General features: G+C 41.0%; 7 protein-coding genes and 1 non-coding gene across 8 annotated transcripts; 5 read left to right on the top strand and 3 right to left on the bottom strand.

The window, feature by feature from the left end:
* Positions 1-693: 693 nt before the first annotated feature.
* On the top strand, positions 694-2,603 carry V1514DRAFT_65353 (LicD family-domain-containing protein). Its single transcript, XM_066930094.1, has 2 exons — positions 694-895; positions 966-2,603. Exon 2 carries the CDS (start codon positions 1,028-1,030, stop codon positions 2,309-2,311), a length of 1,284 nt encoding a protein of 427 aa, XP_066785902.1. The 5' UTR covers positions 694-895; positions 966-1,027; the 3' UTR covers positions 2,312-2,603.
* V1514DRAFT_361459 (Snf7 family) lies at positions 2,533-3,668 on the bottom strand. Its single transcript, XM_066929708.1, has 5 exons — positions 3,520-3,668; positions 3,234-3,455; positions 2,975-3,167; positions 2,854-2,915; positions 2,533-2,785 (listed from the first exon to the last, which is right to left on the bottom strand). Exons 1-5 carry the CDS (start codon positions 3,577-3,579, stop codon positions 2,717-2,719), a joined length of 606 nt encoding a protein of 201 aa, XP_066785901.1. The 5' UTR covers positions 3,580-3,668; the 3' UTR covers positions 2,533-2,716.
* Positions 3,669-3,767: 99 nt separating this feature from the next.
* Positions 3,768-5,990, top strand: V1514DRAFT_288040 (YjeF N-terminal domain-containing protein). The gene is made up of 2 exons (XM_066925236.1): positions 3,768-4,075; positions 4,140-5,990. Exons 1-2 carry the CDS (start codon positions 3,964-3,966, stop codon positions 5,846-5,848), a joined length of 1,821 nt encoding a protein of 606 aa, XP_066785900.1. The 5' UTR covers positions 3,768-3,963; the 3' UTR covers positions 5,849-5,990.
* On the top strand, positions 5,991-8,922 carry V1514DRAFT_349795 (uncharacterized protein). The gene is made up of 3 exons (XM_066929388.1): positions 5,991-6,987; positions 7,051-7,373; positions 7,426-8,922. Exons 1-3 carry the CDS (start codon positions 6,202-6,204, stop codon positions 8,471-8,473), a joined length of 2,157 nt encoding a protein of 718 aa, XP_066785899.1. The 5' UTR covers positions 5,991-6,201; the 3' UTR covers positions 8,474-8,922.
* A 195-nt stretch (positions 8,923-9,117) lies between these two features.
* Positions 9,118-9,191, top strand: V1514DRAFT_t8. Its single transcript has one exon. It is a non-coding gene; the product is annotated as a tRNA-Val (tRNA).
* A 102-nt stretch (positions 9,192-9,293) lies between these two features.
* V1514DRAFT_324009 (uncharacterized protein) lies at positions 9,294-11,411 on the top strand. Its single transcript, XM_066926345.1, has one exon. The coding sequence runs from the start codon at positions 9,681-9,683 to the stop codon at positions 11,322-11,324; it is 1,644 nt and encodes a 547-aa protein (XP_066785898.1). The 5' UTR covers positions 9,294-9,680; the 3' UTR covers positions 11,325-11,411.
* Positions 11,364-13,542, bottom strand: V1514DRAFT_288034 (mitochondrial 37S ribosomal protein mS47). Its single transcript, XM_066925235.1, has 5 exons — positions 13,190-13,542; positions 12,889-13,026; positions 12,754-12,835; positions 12,574-12,693; positions 11,364-12,483 (listed from the first exon to the last, which is right to left on the bottom strand). Exons 1-5 carry the CDS (start codon positions 13,301-13,303, stop codon positions 11,447-11,449), a joined length of 1,491 nt encoding a protein of 496 aa, XP_066785897.1. The 5' UTR covers positions 13,304-13,542; the 3' UTR covers positions 11,364-11,446.
* Positions 13,543-13,659: 117 nt separating this feature from the next.
* Positions 13,660-15,600, bottom strand: V1514DRAFT_324001 (elongation factor Tu GTP binding domain-containing protein). The gene is made up of 3 exons (XM_066926344.1): positions 15,335-15,600; positions 15,175-15,210; positions 13,660-15,112 (listed from the first exon to the last, which is right to left on the bottom strand). The coding sequence occupies exons 1-3, from the start codon at positions 15,405-15,407 to the stop codon at positions 13,893-13,895; spliced, it is 1,329 nt and encodes a 442-aa protein (XP_066785896.1). The 5' UTR covers positions 15,408-15,600; the 3' UTR covers positions 13,660-13,892.
* Between the last annotated feature and the right edge of the window lie 31 nt (positions 15,601-15,631).

Below are 15,631 nucleotides of genomic sequence, written 5' to 3'. Positions count from 1 at the left end.
AGGGTAATGTTTACAAATTGAAATCAACCTTTAATTTTTTTTTTTTTTTTGGTAAATCGGCACGCAAAGCAGCCGATATCGTTTAAGACTAAAAAATAAAAAGTCTTGGCCCGGACGTCATAAAAGTTGCAACGGCTGGGTAACCCCACGAAAAAAGAGTTATGCAACGGTGTCGTGCTTCATGTCTAAATAATATGCTACATTGTGCTTTATTGGAATTGAATGTTAAAAGATTGAACGTGGTTTACATTGCTCAATTTTTATCTCCGACTTGTATAGTAAATTTGCTCGTCGGGTACACCGTGCGAAAGGAGTATAATTATATGCTGCACGATGCACCCCTTGCAGTACGCTGCAGCATATCGGTTCACGGAGATAATGTAAATTTAAAATCGTTGCGTCATGTACCAGTACAACTACTACGTTGATAACTAACTATTATTCAGCTATAATATAGTTATAGTATAAAGTATATAGTTGGCATATAATATATACAACACCAGCACGTATATGACAAACAAATTGAAACAGCTCGATCATCAATTGATTACGCTCAATCAGGAAAGCGCTCTGGCGACGACCGACCTAAAACCTCTTTACCCCTAACCCGAGATTTCAAGTTAACATTCATCCGTTCGATTCTTTTTTTTTTTTTTTTTTTTTTTTGTTTTGCATAGTTATCTGATATTTCTGTTTTTGTATTTTTTTATGAATCTTTGGTAGGCGTGTTCCATCTATAAGACCTAAAAAAATTATTTGTACTACCGTCTTTTGGATTTAGTATTGTTCGCTGTTGGTCATAATCCTGCTGTGCACATAGATTTTCCTCGACTGGTTTCATCTTGTTACGCAAATGGTTATCGCAGCATAATTCGCCTGCATTCTATAAAAATAGGTTGGTTCATGTGTCGCCTTACTCATCTTCACTGTGATTTACTAAATTTTTCTTTTTTGGGTAATTTTAGGTCCTTGATAATTGCATTATCAGTTACCGCCGCAAACCGCCTCCTGCTCAACTCAACGGACGATGATGCTGCGACGGGCACTTTCTTGTCGCATTGCCGCCGTGCTTGCTAGTTTTATATTATTTTTTACTTTTCTTTTGTTCTTCTTATCTGTTCCTTCTGATGCTGATGACATCTTATCACCAATGTCGGTCACTCACGAGCAATTCTACATTCCACTCCCACGGCGACCTATCCGGCCGCCTCCCAAATATTTTTTTGAGGCCGCAATGAAAAAGAACAAACAATGGTTTGGCCTACATTATGATCGCCGGTTTTTCAAAGGCGAACTCAAAAATCAGGCCCGCGAAACGGCGATTCGGGACATGCTTGATGCCTGGTTCTCGTTTATTAACAAAAACGGGTTCGAGTCCTGGATAGCTCATGGTTCTCTTTTGGGATGGTGGTGGAATGGAGAACCAATGCCATGGGATGTTGATGTTGACGTGCAAATGATGATTAGGACCATGAAACAGGTTTCTGACAAATTTAATGGCACATACTTCACCCACGAAACGCAGGATCACGAAGCTTCCAAGTATTATATTGACATCAATCCATATTACGTATACCGGTCTCGCTCAAATGGCCAAAATGTTATTGACGGACGATTCGTCGACACCAGTAATGGACTGTACATCGACATCACTGCTCTGTCCGAAACTGACCCTATCAGGCACCCCAACATTATTTCATGCAAAAATGATCACAAGTATCGCGTGGATGACATACTACCTCTTAGGGAAACATTGTACATTGGCAAGAAATCTTACGTACCATACGAATTCGAAAAAATATTGCAAAAAGAGTACTCCCGGAAAGCTCTTACTAATCCGAGATACGGTACTTATATTTTTGTTAAAGGCAGAAACAAATGGATCACAATGTCAGAATATCATTCCATGCAACCTAAAAAACCAGCTGCAAGCAATGGCGGCCCTGAAAGATCCCCATATCAGCGACTTGATCATCAAAATCAACTAATACATGATGAAGCCAGGTCTGCGACCGATGAAAAACTTCAAAAAGCAAAATTAGAGATTATTCCTGGTGCAAGAGCTCGATCTGGAGATTATGGAATAGTGCCATCACCAGCCCCTTCTGGATCGGCGAATAATTTATTATCCAAAGTCCATCATGATGAAATACCATTGTCTCGTGCTGGACAAGGTAATCAACCATCTGCGCCTGTGCAAATTTCAAATTCTCCTGCAAATGCGGTTTCCATTGCTGGACAAGGTAATCAACCATCTTCGCCTGCGCAGAATTTGAATTTTCCGCCACAAGCAAAGTCTAATGGAATCTAGAAAATTTAATAAATCGAAAGATTCTATGAGCTGGACTTACTGACTTTCCGTCTCTTTTTTTTTTTTTGGTTTTGTTTATGAAGTTTTGGGTGATTTGGAGTTTTTGTTTTAAATTGTGAGATGTAGTTTAGGAGTGGGTTGGTATTTTGATGCCCTTCATTCATTCATTTGTTCACTTTGTACAGATTGCTACTACTACTTCATGTCATTCTTTTTTTCTTGTTGTCTATACTTTTTGCATTTTTTTTTTATATTATGTATATGATTTTTCTTTCTTCGACTTGTAAACTATTCAAAATCAATTACTTGATGCAGTTAAATGTTCATTAAATTTGTAAATATACATTAAAGCCAAATAAAGTTTGACCATAAAATAATGGAGCTGATATATGCTTTGACCCAGAGCTACAACTTCAACGATTCTTGCTCTGCTCGTGCCTGAGAAATCGCAATGCCAGATGGTGTTTCACCAAGCTAATAAAAAAAGAAAGAACAAAAAAGGATTAGGGATTTGTCCGTAATATGAATCAGATTAAACTTACCACCTGTGAAAGATCAACTCCAATCTCATCAAGTACCTGATTCACAACGTCTTCACTTTCCTCTGCAGTAAATTGTTAACCCACAACGAACTTAAGTTAAGACGTGAAAAATTCAACGAACCTTCCTCATCTTCCATGGCATCATCTATCGCGTCGTCCATCATTTCTTGTCGCTGATCCATAATATCATTCTCTTTCTCAAACTCCATAGCAATCTTTTGTAATGCAGGTAGATTCATGCTTCGGTTCATCGAACCCAGTAGTCTAGTGGCGCCTTTCATGCTCTGCATCATCTGTTCATTACTTCGCACAGTCTAGAATAGTATCGAATTAGCACATCAAGCGAAAAAAACCAAGCATATTGCACAAAACACACGAACCTGTATTCTAAGCGACACGGCTTGCAATTGCGTTCTCATCTGATAAAACTTCTGGATGTACTTCCTCGTCCTCACCAGGTCCTTGGCCTGAATCTTGCATGCTCCAATTTGATTTGCCTTGGCAGATTTCTTAATATCCGCCACCAGCTTCTTTTCCTGTTGCTCTAATTTTTGGCGCTCACGATCTAGCTCTCTTTGCGCCTTTTCGAGCGCTCGTTGATGCTACGATGAACGCAACGTTAACACTACCTACGTAAGCGAAGCCATGATAACCTTTGATACTTGCCTTGCGCAACCGTTCCTGCGGGGTGACCCGTTTACCAAAAACCCATTCAACAACGTTCATGTTTATTTTCCCGCCAAAAGATTTGAAAAAGAATTTACCAATTAGCGTGATAACCAAACAAGTGGACCGAGAATCTTGGCCATGTGGGTTGCTCGTTTTGCTGAGCAGATACGCATCTGCCCTTGAGTTTAGACGTCATGGCATATCTAACGCGCTGTTTTACAAAATCTGATGAACAACTCAAGACATAATACCGTAATAACCTACGATTGCGTTTGTATAGCGGCATATTTTAATGTAACAAACACAAATAGAGTGTTTATTTATTGTTTTTAGATTTGGAATATCAATTTTATTAGAGTATTCTGTGTTGTTTAGCTGGAGTCGCGGCACAACTTCCATTGCAAAAAGGTTGATCAGTTATCCCGAATCAAAGTCACAAAAATGGCTGCATTAGCATTTATCGGTGTCAAGGTTTTACTAAAACTTCAAAATGGGTTTGAATTTCAGGGTGTTGTTTCAGAAATATCTGGATCAAAACTTCGACTAATTAATGGTTGGTTGCAGCTTTAGCTTGATTATTTGCGAATTGCAATTTTTGTTAATTTTTTTTTTTTCAGTATTTGATCAGGCGACTGGTGATTATGTGCCATCGAGAGTTATTGATGGAAGCAAAATTGCAGATTTAACAATTATTGGACCCTCATCATCCGCACCTTCTACAAACGGAACGTCGACGGCTCAACGAGCGCACCGCGATCCCCTAGGCAATGCGTCATATGATTCGTCAGGAAGGGAGAACAGCTATCGAAGTAATAATTATGATGACGAAGAAGATGATGATAACGATGAACAAAACGATGAGGAACAGGAAGAGGCACAAACGCCTGTACAAAGAAGAAAAAACAAGAAACCAAAGAATCATATGCGAGAGCCGTCGGCGTCATATGTGCCTCAGCCGTTCGCAAATCAGAAAAAGGGCAAATGGAAGCAAAAAAATGTTCAAGATCAATCGTTTGATTGGGCTAGCGAAGATTTATCAGGTATAAAAAATATTGAATTTGACTTTCAAGGAAATTTGGACAGGTTTGACAAGAAGACCGTGTTCGATGAGATAAGACTTGCTGATACAACCGACCCTGAACAACGACTTGTATCCCACAACAAGAAAGATGCTAATGGGAAAAAAGAACCGACAAAGAAAAACTACTTGCCCACAGAGAATGTATTGGGTTCGAAGAATTCACAGTGGCAAGGACTATCAATTGAAGATGATAACGAACTGTTTGATGATTCAATGGTGAAAGCTCCAGCTGCAGGGGAGGACTCAGAAATTGATAAGGAGATTAAGCATCAACAATTTGGAAGAATTTCAAGAGCAGTATCAAAATCATCAATCAGCCGAAACACGACGCCGCCGATTATCGCGGCTCCGCGACGACTGATTTACGATTTGTCTTATCTTGGAACTTCATTTCCAATATTTCCATGCCCTGCTTACTCTACGGCACAGATTGCAAGCATTGAAAGAGCATGTGCAACGCAATACGGCTTGCATGCTATCCAGTTGTCCGAAAATGCTGGTGTTGCAATTGCACGGTTCGTTGTTTCTGTATTAGGTGGCAAGCGACGGTTTGAGCGACGTCAAGTACACGTGAATGCCTTGCCAGTTGTCGTAGTACTCGCCGGGAATCATGAATCTGGTGCGAGAGCGATTGCTGGTGCAAGAATGCTGGTTAATCGGAAAGTTAGGGTTGTTGTTTTGCTCGCGGGTGAACCTGCAGAAATTGCGGCGCCGTGTGATTCTGTGCGTACTCAGATTCTGTCCTTTAAAGCTGCTGGTGGAAAAATTACTTCGCGATTGGAAGTTTTGCGGACGACATTAAGGGTTCTTGATTCACCTCCGGAGTTAATCATTGATGCCTTACAAGGAGTTCAAGAGAATGATGGATCACATTGGGCAAGTGGGGTTCCGTCGTGGCTGTATGAAACAGTAGCATGGACCACTACTCAAAGAGCTCACATACTGGCGATTGATGCCCCTGCCGGAATGGATCCTGACACTGGCCATGTGTTGGTGAAGAATATCGGCCGGGCTAAGTGGATAATGTGCTTGGGTGTGCCAGTCAAAGGTGTTCCATTTTTTATGCAATATAGCAAAGATATTGCGCATACTGATTTGGACGTGAGTGTTATTGATATCGGTATTCCCGGCCGATGTTACAAGAAAGTATTTGGAGACGCGACGACTGTTGATGCTTGGTCTGGCGACATTAAGGATGGCATTGACTTTAGTAGCGAGTGGCACGTTCGAGTGATTTTGGAATAGTGTCGAGTAGCTGGAAAATTGATTTTTCAATATTAACAAATATACAAATGTGTAGCTAAATTGATTTTCGACGTGATTTAGACACGGAGATAAATGTTATCTGATAAAAGTTGCATTCATTCTATATATAACGTCATCCGCGCGGAACTTAAAATTTCATCTGCCAGCTCCGCTAATACGGCACCCCTGAAATGATCTAGTCGTGGTCGGGATTTCCAATTCGAATATTCAAATTATCCAGCACTTTTATCTTGAATTATTACTCTATCGTTTTTGTAGATTTTTTTTATTTTTTTTTTTAAGAGTACTTGCTGGGCAGTGTTTGCAGTAGCCTGCGATACTGCTTTGCGAGAATGGCTCTTCCGGGATATCAACAATCATCTGGCAGGGACTATGCAGCTGTATTAACGGAATACTCTAATGCGTCTACTACGTTAGAAAATACACAATTACCTGAGTTATCATCAGTCGCAACTACTGCTGTTGTGCCGAGTGCTGCAAAGTTTTGTGAGACCGTGCTCAAGCTCGTGTTCAAGCAAATGATTACGATGCCATCATCGATAGAACCAGAAACGTTGTCACAGTTCTTGATTGACAAGTTGAAAACAATTCAGCCTGCGGACATGCCCATACCGTATGCGTCTCGAGATTTTCCGCATGAAGTGTTCAACGTTTTCCCGGAGGACGTTTTCCCTTCTGATTTTGATATTGTCACTCATCTGCAATTGCTCAAATTGTTTCGTCAATTGCGACTCAAAATTTCGAGCGCAGACGGTTTATTTGGCCTGTACAATAATCAAGCTCAAGGTGACATGTCTAAGGCGTTCTATGGCGCGTCTCAAACCTACGGCAAAGGTACGTTCTATTCGTTAATATCTGAAGCTCGATGGCGGGTGTATGTGGCTCGTGCGGTTGAACGCTACACCAAGTGGTTTTCTACTCAACCGGCAGAAACGTTTGACACTCGGCCTCATTTTACTGATGGCGTGCCGGTCTCAATCAATTGGGGTAACCTTCCGCCGCTTGACGTATTGATGGTTTGGCATACGCATATGTTGCACCCTCGAGCATACTGGGAGGATTGTGTGAGAACTGGAAGACAAGGCTTCCACGCAGCATCATTTCCATGGCTGGCAATTGTAAGTTTTTAAATGGTTTTTTTTTTTTTTTTTTTTTTTATGGAACAAGACTAATTGAAATAGAGCCATGCAATCAAATATGCTCAAAGTTCTGGTCCTGAAATCTTGTACTCGCCTCCCGCGGAAGCAATAAAAAAATTTCAATCTCAAACCGGATTTGAATTTGATAATGAGTCTTCAACAGTTCAAAAATTTATTAAATGTCCTAATTGCAGAATCAAAGAGATTCAGGTTGAATTTGCTGCCGCGTTTGGTCACGGATACGCGGAGGATAAATTCGAAATTTATTGTCCTGATTGCGGAACACAAATAAATAGAGATATGTTAGCCGGAATGCATTTTTTAAACGACTTTCGCGATCTCAATGCGAGAGGTATCCCAATGAAGTACGTTTAACTGATTTAATCTTTGCGCGACCGCAACTAAATCTTATTTTAGGGGTACATTATTAGATTATCTCGGTGGAGATGATCGCGAACGATTTTCTTATCCCGGGTTTGCTAACGCATTTTTGGGTAAGATGTTTTCCATGAAATCGCTGTCTTTATCAACAGGCGAAGGACTGTCAACAATACGAAACAAGCTTAAAAATATGGCCTTGGACACAGCTTCGCTTACTGCAAACAAGTTCATGAACCCGTTGCATAAGGATAATCAATTTCCTCTTCGTCGAATGCTGGTGAGATATGATGCTAATTCGGGACCATTTGGCGTGGACCTGATAAACGGTGTGATCCGTCAAACCCGGTTCACGGACTTGATTGAAGCACTTGGTTACATATCGTCTCCGTTCCGGAAAACGACGGTTAATAGATCGATCGACAGGTTGCTAAAGTTTTTATACTTGCTAAGGTCTGGCAACAAGGTATTATCACCGTCTATCGATATCGATCTCGCATGGCATACGTTTCAACTTTCGCCGACGTCATACCTCAGCGCAAGCTTTGTCATCACTGGCAGTTTTATTGATCATGATGATTCGGTCGGTAACGCTGCCACGCAGGAAGGATATAAATCTGCCGAAAAGCAATTTAAAAAACTATTTGCATCTGATCCGGTAGGGTATGACGGCTGCACGTGCGTGTTTTGTGAATCCGAACGGCAGTTTACTTCTAAGTCACCAGGCGTGCCTGGCAAAAAACTTTTCTCCAAGATTAATCCTATCGAAAGCAAGAAACGTAACAGCAAGATTGATGAGTTTTATGGCTTGGCAGTAACAGCTGCTCAAAATTCTGGTGACCGAGACGTGGTTAGATTGCATCCGCGCCCGCTCACGGTTGCGACTTCGGGCTTAAGCGGGCCTCAGCATCCATACGTTGCGTTTAGTCCGGCATCTGACCCCACCGTGGGCAACATTTTTAAGCACTCGACCGCGGTAGAATATCAGCTTACTCCATGCATTACTTTGCCGTCCGTTCCGCCACCGTCGCAGCCGTTTAGTCAGTCGTTTATGTATGCGGTGGATGTTTCTCAAACCATGGTATAACCATATATGATAGTTAGGTATATGAAATTTTTTTGGATATGAATAAATTGCATTGCATTGTCAATTTTTTTTTTGGTTTAATAAACTTTGATCGTACCAATTTTAGTCCTTTGCGAAATCTCAAAATTGAAAGCATGGTGGAACTTGAGATATCAATAAACGTCATTACCATTGTCGGCCGCTAGTATAGTTACATATAAGTGATTCACATATTATGATTGTTACTGTTAGTTGACATGTAAGCATATCATCGTTATAATAAATAGAACGCTTTACAAAATCGGGGTTCGGTCGGGTGGCAGTTGATGAATTTTATCAACGATTCGGCCTTACAGGGCAGTCCATTACAATGCTCTTGTTGCAGCCTCATATTGTATTTGCTAGGCCAGCTTGCAAACCTTTTCAGAAGGCGCACGCCATTCTCAGCCTTTCAATCACAAGCCGCAAATGACTGACTGTATGCCAGGCGATTGATGGACTGATGCGTTTTTTATTTAGGCTACATGTTACTACCACTACTTTATAAACGAAACTTTATAAACGAACTACAAAAAAACCAACCGCACTAAATTGGGTCAAAAAAAACGAGACATGTTTTTACACCCTAAGTAATCTTAATTGACAAAAAAAAAATATGGCTAATTGGTTCGATGGTCTAGTTGGTCATGGCATCTGCTTAACACGCAGAACGTCCCCAGTTCGATCCTGGGTCGAATCAATTTTTTTTTTGCTCTAATTTGTTGAAGGTTTTTTTTTTTTTTGTTTTTTAATTTTTAGTGGTCCCCTTTCAAAACGAATTGTCCGTTTTCATGAATCGAAAATCAAAAAAATTCTGTGCGCCTGGTTGGGCAGACCCCAGCCCCGACCCCGACCCCGACCCTGAGTCCTGCAATCATGATGGGCGAACGCATAACTAAACTCAAAAGTTGGCCTGCAACCCCTCAAACCCAATGCGCAAAAGGGACTTGCCATAAATCATTTTTGTGTTTAATCTTTTGTCGATCTTTTTTTCATTAAAATATAGATTGCTTTAAACTGCTTCAGGTAGTTTAATACTGCGGCATTTTTTTTTTTTTTAGAAGCTGTGCCGTGCAGTTTCCTAATCTTGTCTGAGGTGTTGAATCACGTCTCGCAGGGTTTACCGTTCGGTATTTTTTTCCCCCCAGGGCTAGACCACACTTGTCGGCAGAATTTGACATTCAACGGCATGGTTGACCGTACAATCGGGAAGTCAATCCAACGAAGTGTTCGTTCGTTTCGGTTCAAGCAATTGCCTAGAACACTTCGAGCCGTGATTGTGGTTTTCAGCGTAGCATGCACGTTGTTTTTCATAACATCAATTAGTTCACAATCGAGTTACAGGTTTGCGAAAGGATCTCAAGTCTTGCCAGGTGATCTTGATCCGCCTTTTTTAAAGACAGCTTCGAGAAGATGCCCTGCGGAATCTGCCAAGTTGCCGCGACGCGTGCTTACGTCGGTTTCCAACCCATTTTTGACCTCCATGCGAGTAAACTTCAACACGTTGGCACGGTCTCTTAGTACTAGCAAAAATTCGGCGGTTTACAGGTTCAACCCTTCAATTCTTCCGTTGCCTGCCAAATCGGAAAATCCGTATTTAGGATTTTCTAGTCAGGTTAATGGAAATAATTTTGAACTTTATGTTTGCCAACTTAGTCGGGGCCAAAAGAAAATCTCCCGCCGCTTGGGTCTTCAATGTGCTACGGAGCCGGAAAAAATTGATATTGCGACTCCTTCATCTGGATCTTGCAGCGAGCACTTATATTTGGGTCTTCGCACGGGCCCTCAAAATCCTCGAGTTTTCTTCGCCCCGGATGGCACTCCTATTCTTACCTACTCTGCAAATTCAGAAACTGATTGTATTAGTTTTTGGATGGTGGATTTGCGTGCCGTATATCGACCTTTGTTGGAAATCTTTCCAAATCCGCCGCTTCAATATGTAACCCCTATTGAACTCAACCGACCGGGCAGCAAGCTCGAACAAGAGCAAAACTGGGTATTAATGTTTTATCAAAACAAAACTTTTATTCAACAAGATCTCTATCCCAGATCATATTCCTCAATTGGATGGCAGACTAAACAACTTGCTCCAAAATCATTTAAATGCGTGAACGCGTTGGTTGAAAACAAGCAATCAGCAGTTCTTCGTCAATCCACAAACACGCTCCGCTTGTCACTTTGCAACTTTCCATGCACAGCCACGGATGAAAACACGGTACTTATTTCAATAATACACGTCAAGTACCAAGAGGGCTATCGGCCATATTATGAACGTCGCGTTCTCGTCACCGCATCAACATTCCCATTCAACGTCATTGGTATTTCGCAACCTTTAATCTTCACTGGAACTGATGAGCAGGATTTGTTATATGTCACTTCGATTGCATGGGATTCAAGACAAGCGCCACGTAAGGATCGGCCGAATGTGTATGAGATGGACAAGTCATTATATGCCATTCGAAACGTGTCAGAAGAGCCAGAACTTGATTTATCGGCGAATGATGAGGAAGCAACTGTCCAATCCGAATCTAGTGTGGAAAATTCCAAGCCAAAGGAAAAAATTGACAAAAGAACAATTGAGAAAAGGGCAGATGAAGTTACTGAGAAGAAACTTAAGAAGCTACGAGAAAAGCAAGACCCATTAGTTGATAAATCTATTTATCGGGATTACGATGTTGAAAATTTTCAATTAAAGGGTATCGATTCAGATTATTATCATGGATATCTGAATGACGTGGTATTAATCGGATTTGGTATTGAGGATAGAGAATCTGCTGTAATTGACGTGAGAGCATCTGAATTGGTTGAATGTTTGAAGAAATGTCAGGATTAAAGAAGATTGCTAAATTGTTTTGGTTTTATTTTTTTTTTTTTGGCATTAAAATACGTTTTTGTTAAAAATTTATTTGATCGACTATAGTTTTAAAATTAAATCAGGTGAAGAACATTTTTTTTTTATTCAACCCAGTTGACAAGATGTTCTTGCTCGTGACCCTTGACAACTTTAGTCTTGCGATTGAGGATCTCGGCGACCTTAGTTCTCACTCCAACCTTGTTATTGTAATCCTCTAAAAAGTGAGAAATAATTTCTTCTTTGGTTGACAGATATGGCCCAGAAGACTTTGATTCTCCGAGTATGTATGACTTGACTTCGGTCTCGGTCGGAAGACCGTAGTTAAAAGGGTAATCTTTAAAAGTAAACCCATCAGAAATTTCTTCAAGCTTTTTGTAAACGTCAGACAACGGTGAGGCTTCAGTATAGTCCGGTTTCAAAAAAGTATCTCTGACTTGCTCGTTGGATGGTTCAGGAAGCCAATCCGCACGGCCATTGAGCTTCTTAATGACACGATAATTGACACCGGTCAGGAAATCTGGCGATGACATGAACGTCGATGCAATGTGCACGTCCAATTTAAAAGCTTCTAAAATGTCCAGATTTCTACCGGCTCTAACCGCACCCAACGCAACTTTTACACTAGTTGGTGATCGCAAATTAAGAATATCCAATGTTTTCTTTGCAAATTTCGAAGTACTTTCCAGAGCACCAAGACGTTCCTTAATCTCTTCCACTGTGTCAAATCGGAAAGCATCATCAATAATCTCCCGGATCTCGCCGCCATACGCAAAACTGTGACCTTCATCTGTAGGCTTAACCTCAAAATCACTGATTGCGCTGTTAACTAATGCTGCAAATTTTTTGGCATCCAAACTTTGACCGGATTGATCTAATTCGGCCAACCTGGTCTCCAATTCGGCCAGGTCACTGCTGTTTACGTAATGAGTAGCAGCTCCACCAAGAAGGGCATCGAATCCGTTTAATCTCTCTCCAGTCAATGCAAGGAACGTTCCTAATTCGCCATCGAGTCTGGAGAGGAAAAAACTGGTTCCAACGTCGGGATAAAACCCAATCAAGGTCTCGGGCATGGCAAAAACGGTCTTTTCGGTTGCGATCCTGAATTGTCCGTGAACACTTAAGCCAGCACCTCCGCCCACTACGAAAAAAAAAAAAAAAAAATAAATTGATTAGAATAAGAATATTAAAGCAATAATTAAAAATAAGCATTAAATCTTGGAAAACTTACTTGTGATTCCATTAATCAACGACACAACCGGTTTCGGATATGAAGCCAAAATGTAATCAAGAATGTATTCTTTTGAAAAGAAATCAACACCTGGTTCCGGACCGTCCGCTAATGCTACACCTTTAAGAATCGTCAGCAATTGTGTCGCTTTCAAATATGAATTGCAAAAAAATTACTCACTGGCGACGTCACCACCTGCAGAGAATGCTCTGTCGTCTCCCTTGATCAAAAGTATTTTTGCAGCGTCTGAACGTCTCCATGACTGGTATACTCGTTAGCGCTATGAGATTTAAGCCTTGTTGCCTCATAACTTACCAGAACTCTTGGTGTGATCTTTTCAACCATAGAAGTATTTAATGCGTTGAGCTTCTTTGGCCGCGTCAATTGAACAGTTCTTGTGGCTCTCTTAGACAAGAACCGAACCTCATCTTCTTGAGCAGCTTCTGTAGACATCTTTAATAATTTGTTATTAGCATCCAAGTCATGTATATTATTACCGTTCTGAGAATTGTGGCGATTATTTTTTAAAACTTGCTTACTGCATCCGCTTATCCGAAAAAGTCATCCAACGAGCAATCCCCCAAAAAGAACAAAACTAAAAAAAAAAATTACTTACAGTTGCCTTAGCCAGAAAGACTGGATTCAAGATCTTTGCACGCAAAGGCATTGAACAAGTGCGTAATGAACGTGAGTACCGTAGCAAGGGACTGCAGTGCCTGGCAGAGTTCATTTGTTTAAAGACTTAATTAAGACTGAAAGTTGTGTAAGGCTTTTTGAAAACAAAAAAAAAAAGTAAAGACGGGCAAACGACGAAATCTGACTTCCACCAAAAAAAAATTTGAAAACCTGAATATGGTCGAATAATTCTGTAAACGTGCTATTCCAAATCGAAAAAAAAAAATTGTAATTGTATTTTTTTTTAATTGAACAAAAAGCGGGACTAATTAGAATTTTGAAACCATATAGAGCGCTCATCATGAGAACATATTTTATTTCACCTCTTCACACGCAACTCTGACATCCCCGTGCTCAAGCAAAATTCAAATTAACACCATTGTCAACCAAAATTTATTATTCAAATTATTATTTTTTTTCTTTAAATTTTATTTTTATTAATATTGCAATAATTTTATTTTATTCAAAAATTAAATTGACTTGAGCGAAAATTTTCGTTACATATATACACATACATAGAAGAATAACTATTCTTCATGACAAAAAAAAAAAAAAAAAAAAAAGTCATCAACACCTCAACGACCACGCACGATAGACAAAAAATATAATCAAGTTTTAGTCTGAAAGTTTATGTGACTAAACTCTTACTCGATCAAACGTGTAATCATACCAGTACCGACAGTCTTTCCACTCTCGCGAATGTTAAAGCGGATTCCAGTCTCAAGAGCAATAGGGTGGAGAAGAGAGCACTGAAGTTCGACATTGTCACCAGGGTTCACGACACGAATCTCGCCATCCTCAGTAAGGTTCTCGCCTTCAGGGAAATCGAGGTCAACGGTAACGTTGGCGGTACGGATGAACATCTGAGGCCTGAAGCCGGAGGAGAATGAGTGAGTTCGGCCACCTTCTTCGGGAGTAAGCATGTAAAAGGAACCAAGGAACTTCTTGTAGGTCTTGATGGAACCAGGCTTGGCGAGGACCATTCCTCTCTTGACCTGATCACGACGAACACCACGAAGAAGAACACCACAGTCGTCACCAGCAATGGCTTTGTCGAGTTCCTTCTTGAACATTTCAATGCCAGTAGCAGTAGTCTTCAATGGAGCTTCGCCGAAGCCAACAAGTTCAACTTCCTCGCCCTTCTTAAGAGCTCCACGCTCAACCCGACCAGAAACGACGGTACCACGACCAGAGATAGAGAACGAATCATCACACGACATCAAGAATGGCTTCTCAAGATCGCGAACCGGGGTAGGGATGAAAGTGTCAACAGCGTCCATCAATTTCTTGATGGCCTGCTCGCCAATTTCCGGGTTCTTGCCCTCAAGAGTAGAAAGTGCAGATCCCATAATGACTGGGATATTATCACCGTCAAAGCCGTAAGAAGAAAGAAGTTCACGCATTTCCATTTCAACAAGTTCCAACATTTCCTTGTCCTCGATGGTATCAACCTTGTTAACGAAAACGATAAGATGCTTAACACCAACCTGGCGTGCAAGCAAAATGTGTTCACGGGTCTGGGGCATCTGGCCATCAGTGGCAGCGACAACAATAATGGCACCGTCCATCTGAGCGGCACCAGTAATCATGTTCTTGATGTAATCGGCGTGACCGGGACAATCGACATGGGAATAGTGACGACTGGCGGTTTCATACTCAACGTGCGCAGTAGAGATGGTGATACCACGAGCTTTTTCCTCAGGTGCCTTGTCGATAGAGGAGTAGTCACGGAAGCTAGCACCACCTTCCTCGGCAAGAACTTTAGTGATGGCAGCGGTCAAGGTAGTCTTGCCGTGGTCAACGTGACCGATAGTACCAATGTTAAGATGTGGCTTTTCACGACTGAATGTAGCATATCCACGGTCTAATTCCGAAAAGTCAGTACGCAATGCTGAAACCCAGGTCAATTTGAGACCGAGAACTTACGGCTGGCAGAAACCGAGAGACATGAGGTCGATTCGACTACAGTTATGTTAGCTTGCGTTCTCACTTTAGAAATGAATCCACAAAAAAAAAAAATATTTTAAATATCATGCGGTGAGCAACCAAAAAAAAAGATTTTAGATGAGTTTCTTTCTCTACTAACCCTTCGACACGCTTGAAAGCGCAGTTCTCAAGACGCTGCGAGCAGCTGGAACAAAAGATCTATAAAAAGACATTTCGCACCAATAGTCAAGAACGCGGAAACCACAAATTCCAATTGATCTAGACAACAGAAGCGAAATCCTTCAAGGCCGGTAATAAATAAATTTTGCTAAACAGTTGGACGAACGTTCGGGGCGAAAAAAAAAAAAAAATTTCCCGGCACTGCCCTCGAGACGGTTCAAAACCGGGTAACCAACGGCATGGTCCGATAGCGAAGCTGTTAGTCTACAAAAGTACT

Source organism: Lipomyces japonicus (genome assembly GCF_038497905.1).
Source record: "Lipomyces japonicus strain CBS 7319 unplaced genomic scaffold V1514scaffold_2, whole genome shotgun sequence".
NCBI lineage: Eukaryota > Fungi > Ascomycota > Lipomycetes > Lipomycetales > Lipomycetaceae > Lipomyces > Lipomyces japonicus.
The sequence above is the reverse complement of the archived record's forward strand: the minus strand, read 5'-3'. Positions and strand labels throughout refer to the sequence as shown.

Coding starts and splice junctions, on each gene's coding strand:
- V1514DRAFT_65353 (XM_066930094.1), top strand. CDS start 1,028: ATGATGCTGCGACGGGCACTTTCTTGTCGCATTGCCGCCGTGCTTGCT.
- V1514DRAFT_361459 (XM_066929708.1), bottom strand. CDS start 3,579: ATGAACGTTGTTGAATGGGTTTTTGGTAAACGGGTCACCCCGCAGGAA. Junction 3,456..3,519: donor CGCAGGAACGGTTGCGCAAG/GCAAGTATCAAA, acceptor CGTTCATCGTAG/CATCAACGAGCGCTCGAAAA. Junction 2,916..2,974: donor TGCCATGGAAGATGAGGAAG/GTTCGTTGAATT, acceptor AATTTACTGCAG/AGGAAAGTGAAGACGTTGTG.
- V1514DRAFT_288040 (XM_066925236.1), top strand. CDS start 3,964: ATGGCTGCATTAGCATTTATCGGTGTCAAGGTTTTACTAAAACTTCAA. Junction 4,076..4,139: donor AAAACTTCGACTAATTAATG/GTTGGTTGCAGC, acceptor TTTTTTTTTCAG/TATTTGATCAGGCGACTGGT.
- V1514DRAFT_349795 (XM_066929388.1), top strand. CDS start 6,202: ATGGCTCTTCCGGGATATCAACAATCATCTGGCAGGGACTATGCAGCT. Junction 6,988..7,050: donor CATTTCCATGGCTGGCAATT/GTAAGTTTTTAA, acceptor TAATTGAAATAG/AGCCATGCAATCAAATATGC. Junction 7,374..7,425: donor GCGAGAGGTATCCCAATGAA/GTACGTTTAACT, acceptor ATCTTATTTTAG/GGGTACATTATTAGATTATC.
- V1514DRAFT_324009 (XM_066926345.1), top strand. CDS start 9,681: ATGGTTGACCGTACAATCGGGAAGTCAATCCAACGAAGTGTTCGTTCG.
- V1514DRAFT_288034 (XM_066925235.1), bottom strand. CDS start 13,303: ATGAACTCTGCCAGGCACTGCAGTCCCTTGCTACGGTACTCACGTTCA. Junction 13,027..13,189: donor TCTTTCTGGCTAAGGCAACT/GTAAGTAATTTT, acceptor AAATTATTAAAG/ATGTCTACAGAAGCTGCTCA. Junction 12,836..12,888: donor AGATCACACCAAGAGTTCTG/GTAAGTTATGAG, acceptor CGAGTATACCAG/TCATGGAGACGTTCAGACGC.
- V1514DRAFT_324001 (XM_066926344.1), bottom strand. CDS start 15,407: ATGTCTTTTTATAGATCTTTTGTTCCAGCTGCTCGCAGCGTCTTGAGA. Junction 15,211..15,334: donor GCTTTCAAGCGTGTCGAAGG/GTTAGTAGAGAA, acceptor ACATAACTGTAG/TCGAATCGACCTCATGTCTC. Junction 15,113..15,174: donor TCTCTCGGTTTCTGCCAGCC/GTAAGTTCTCGG, acceptor TTTCGGAATTAG/ACCGTGGATATGCTACATTC.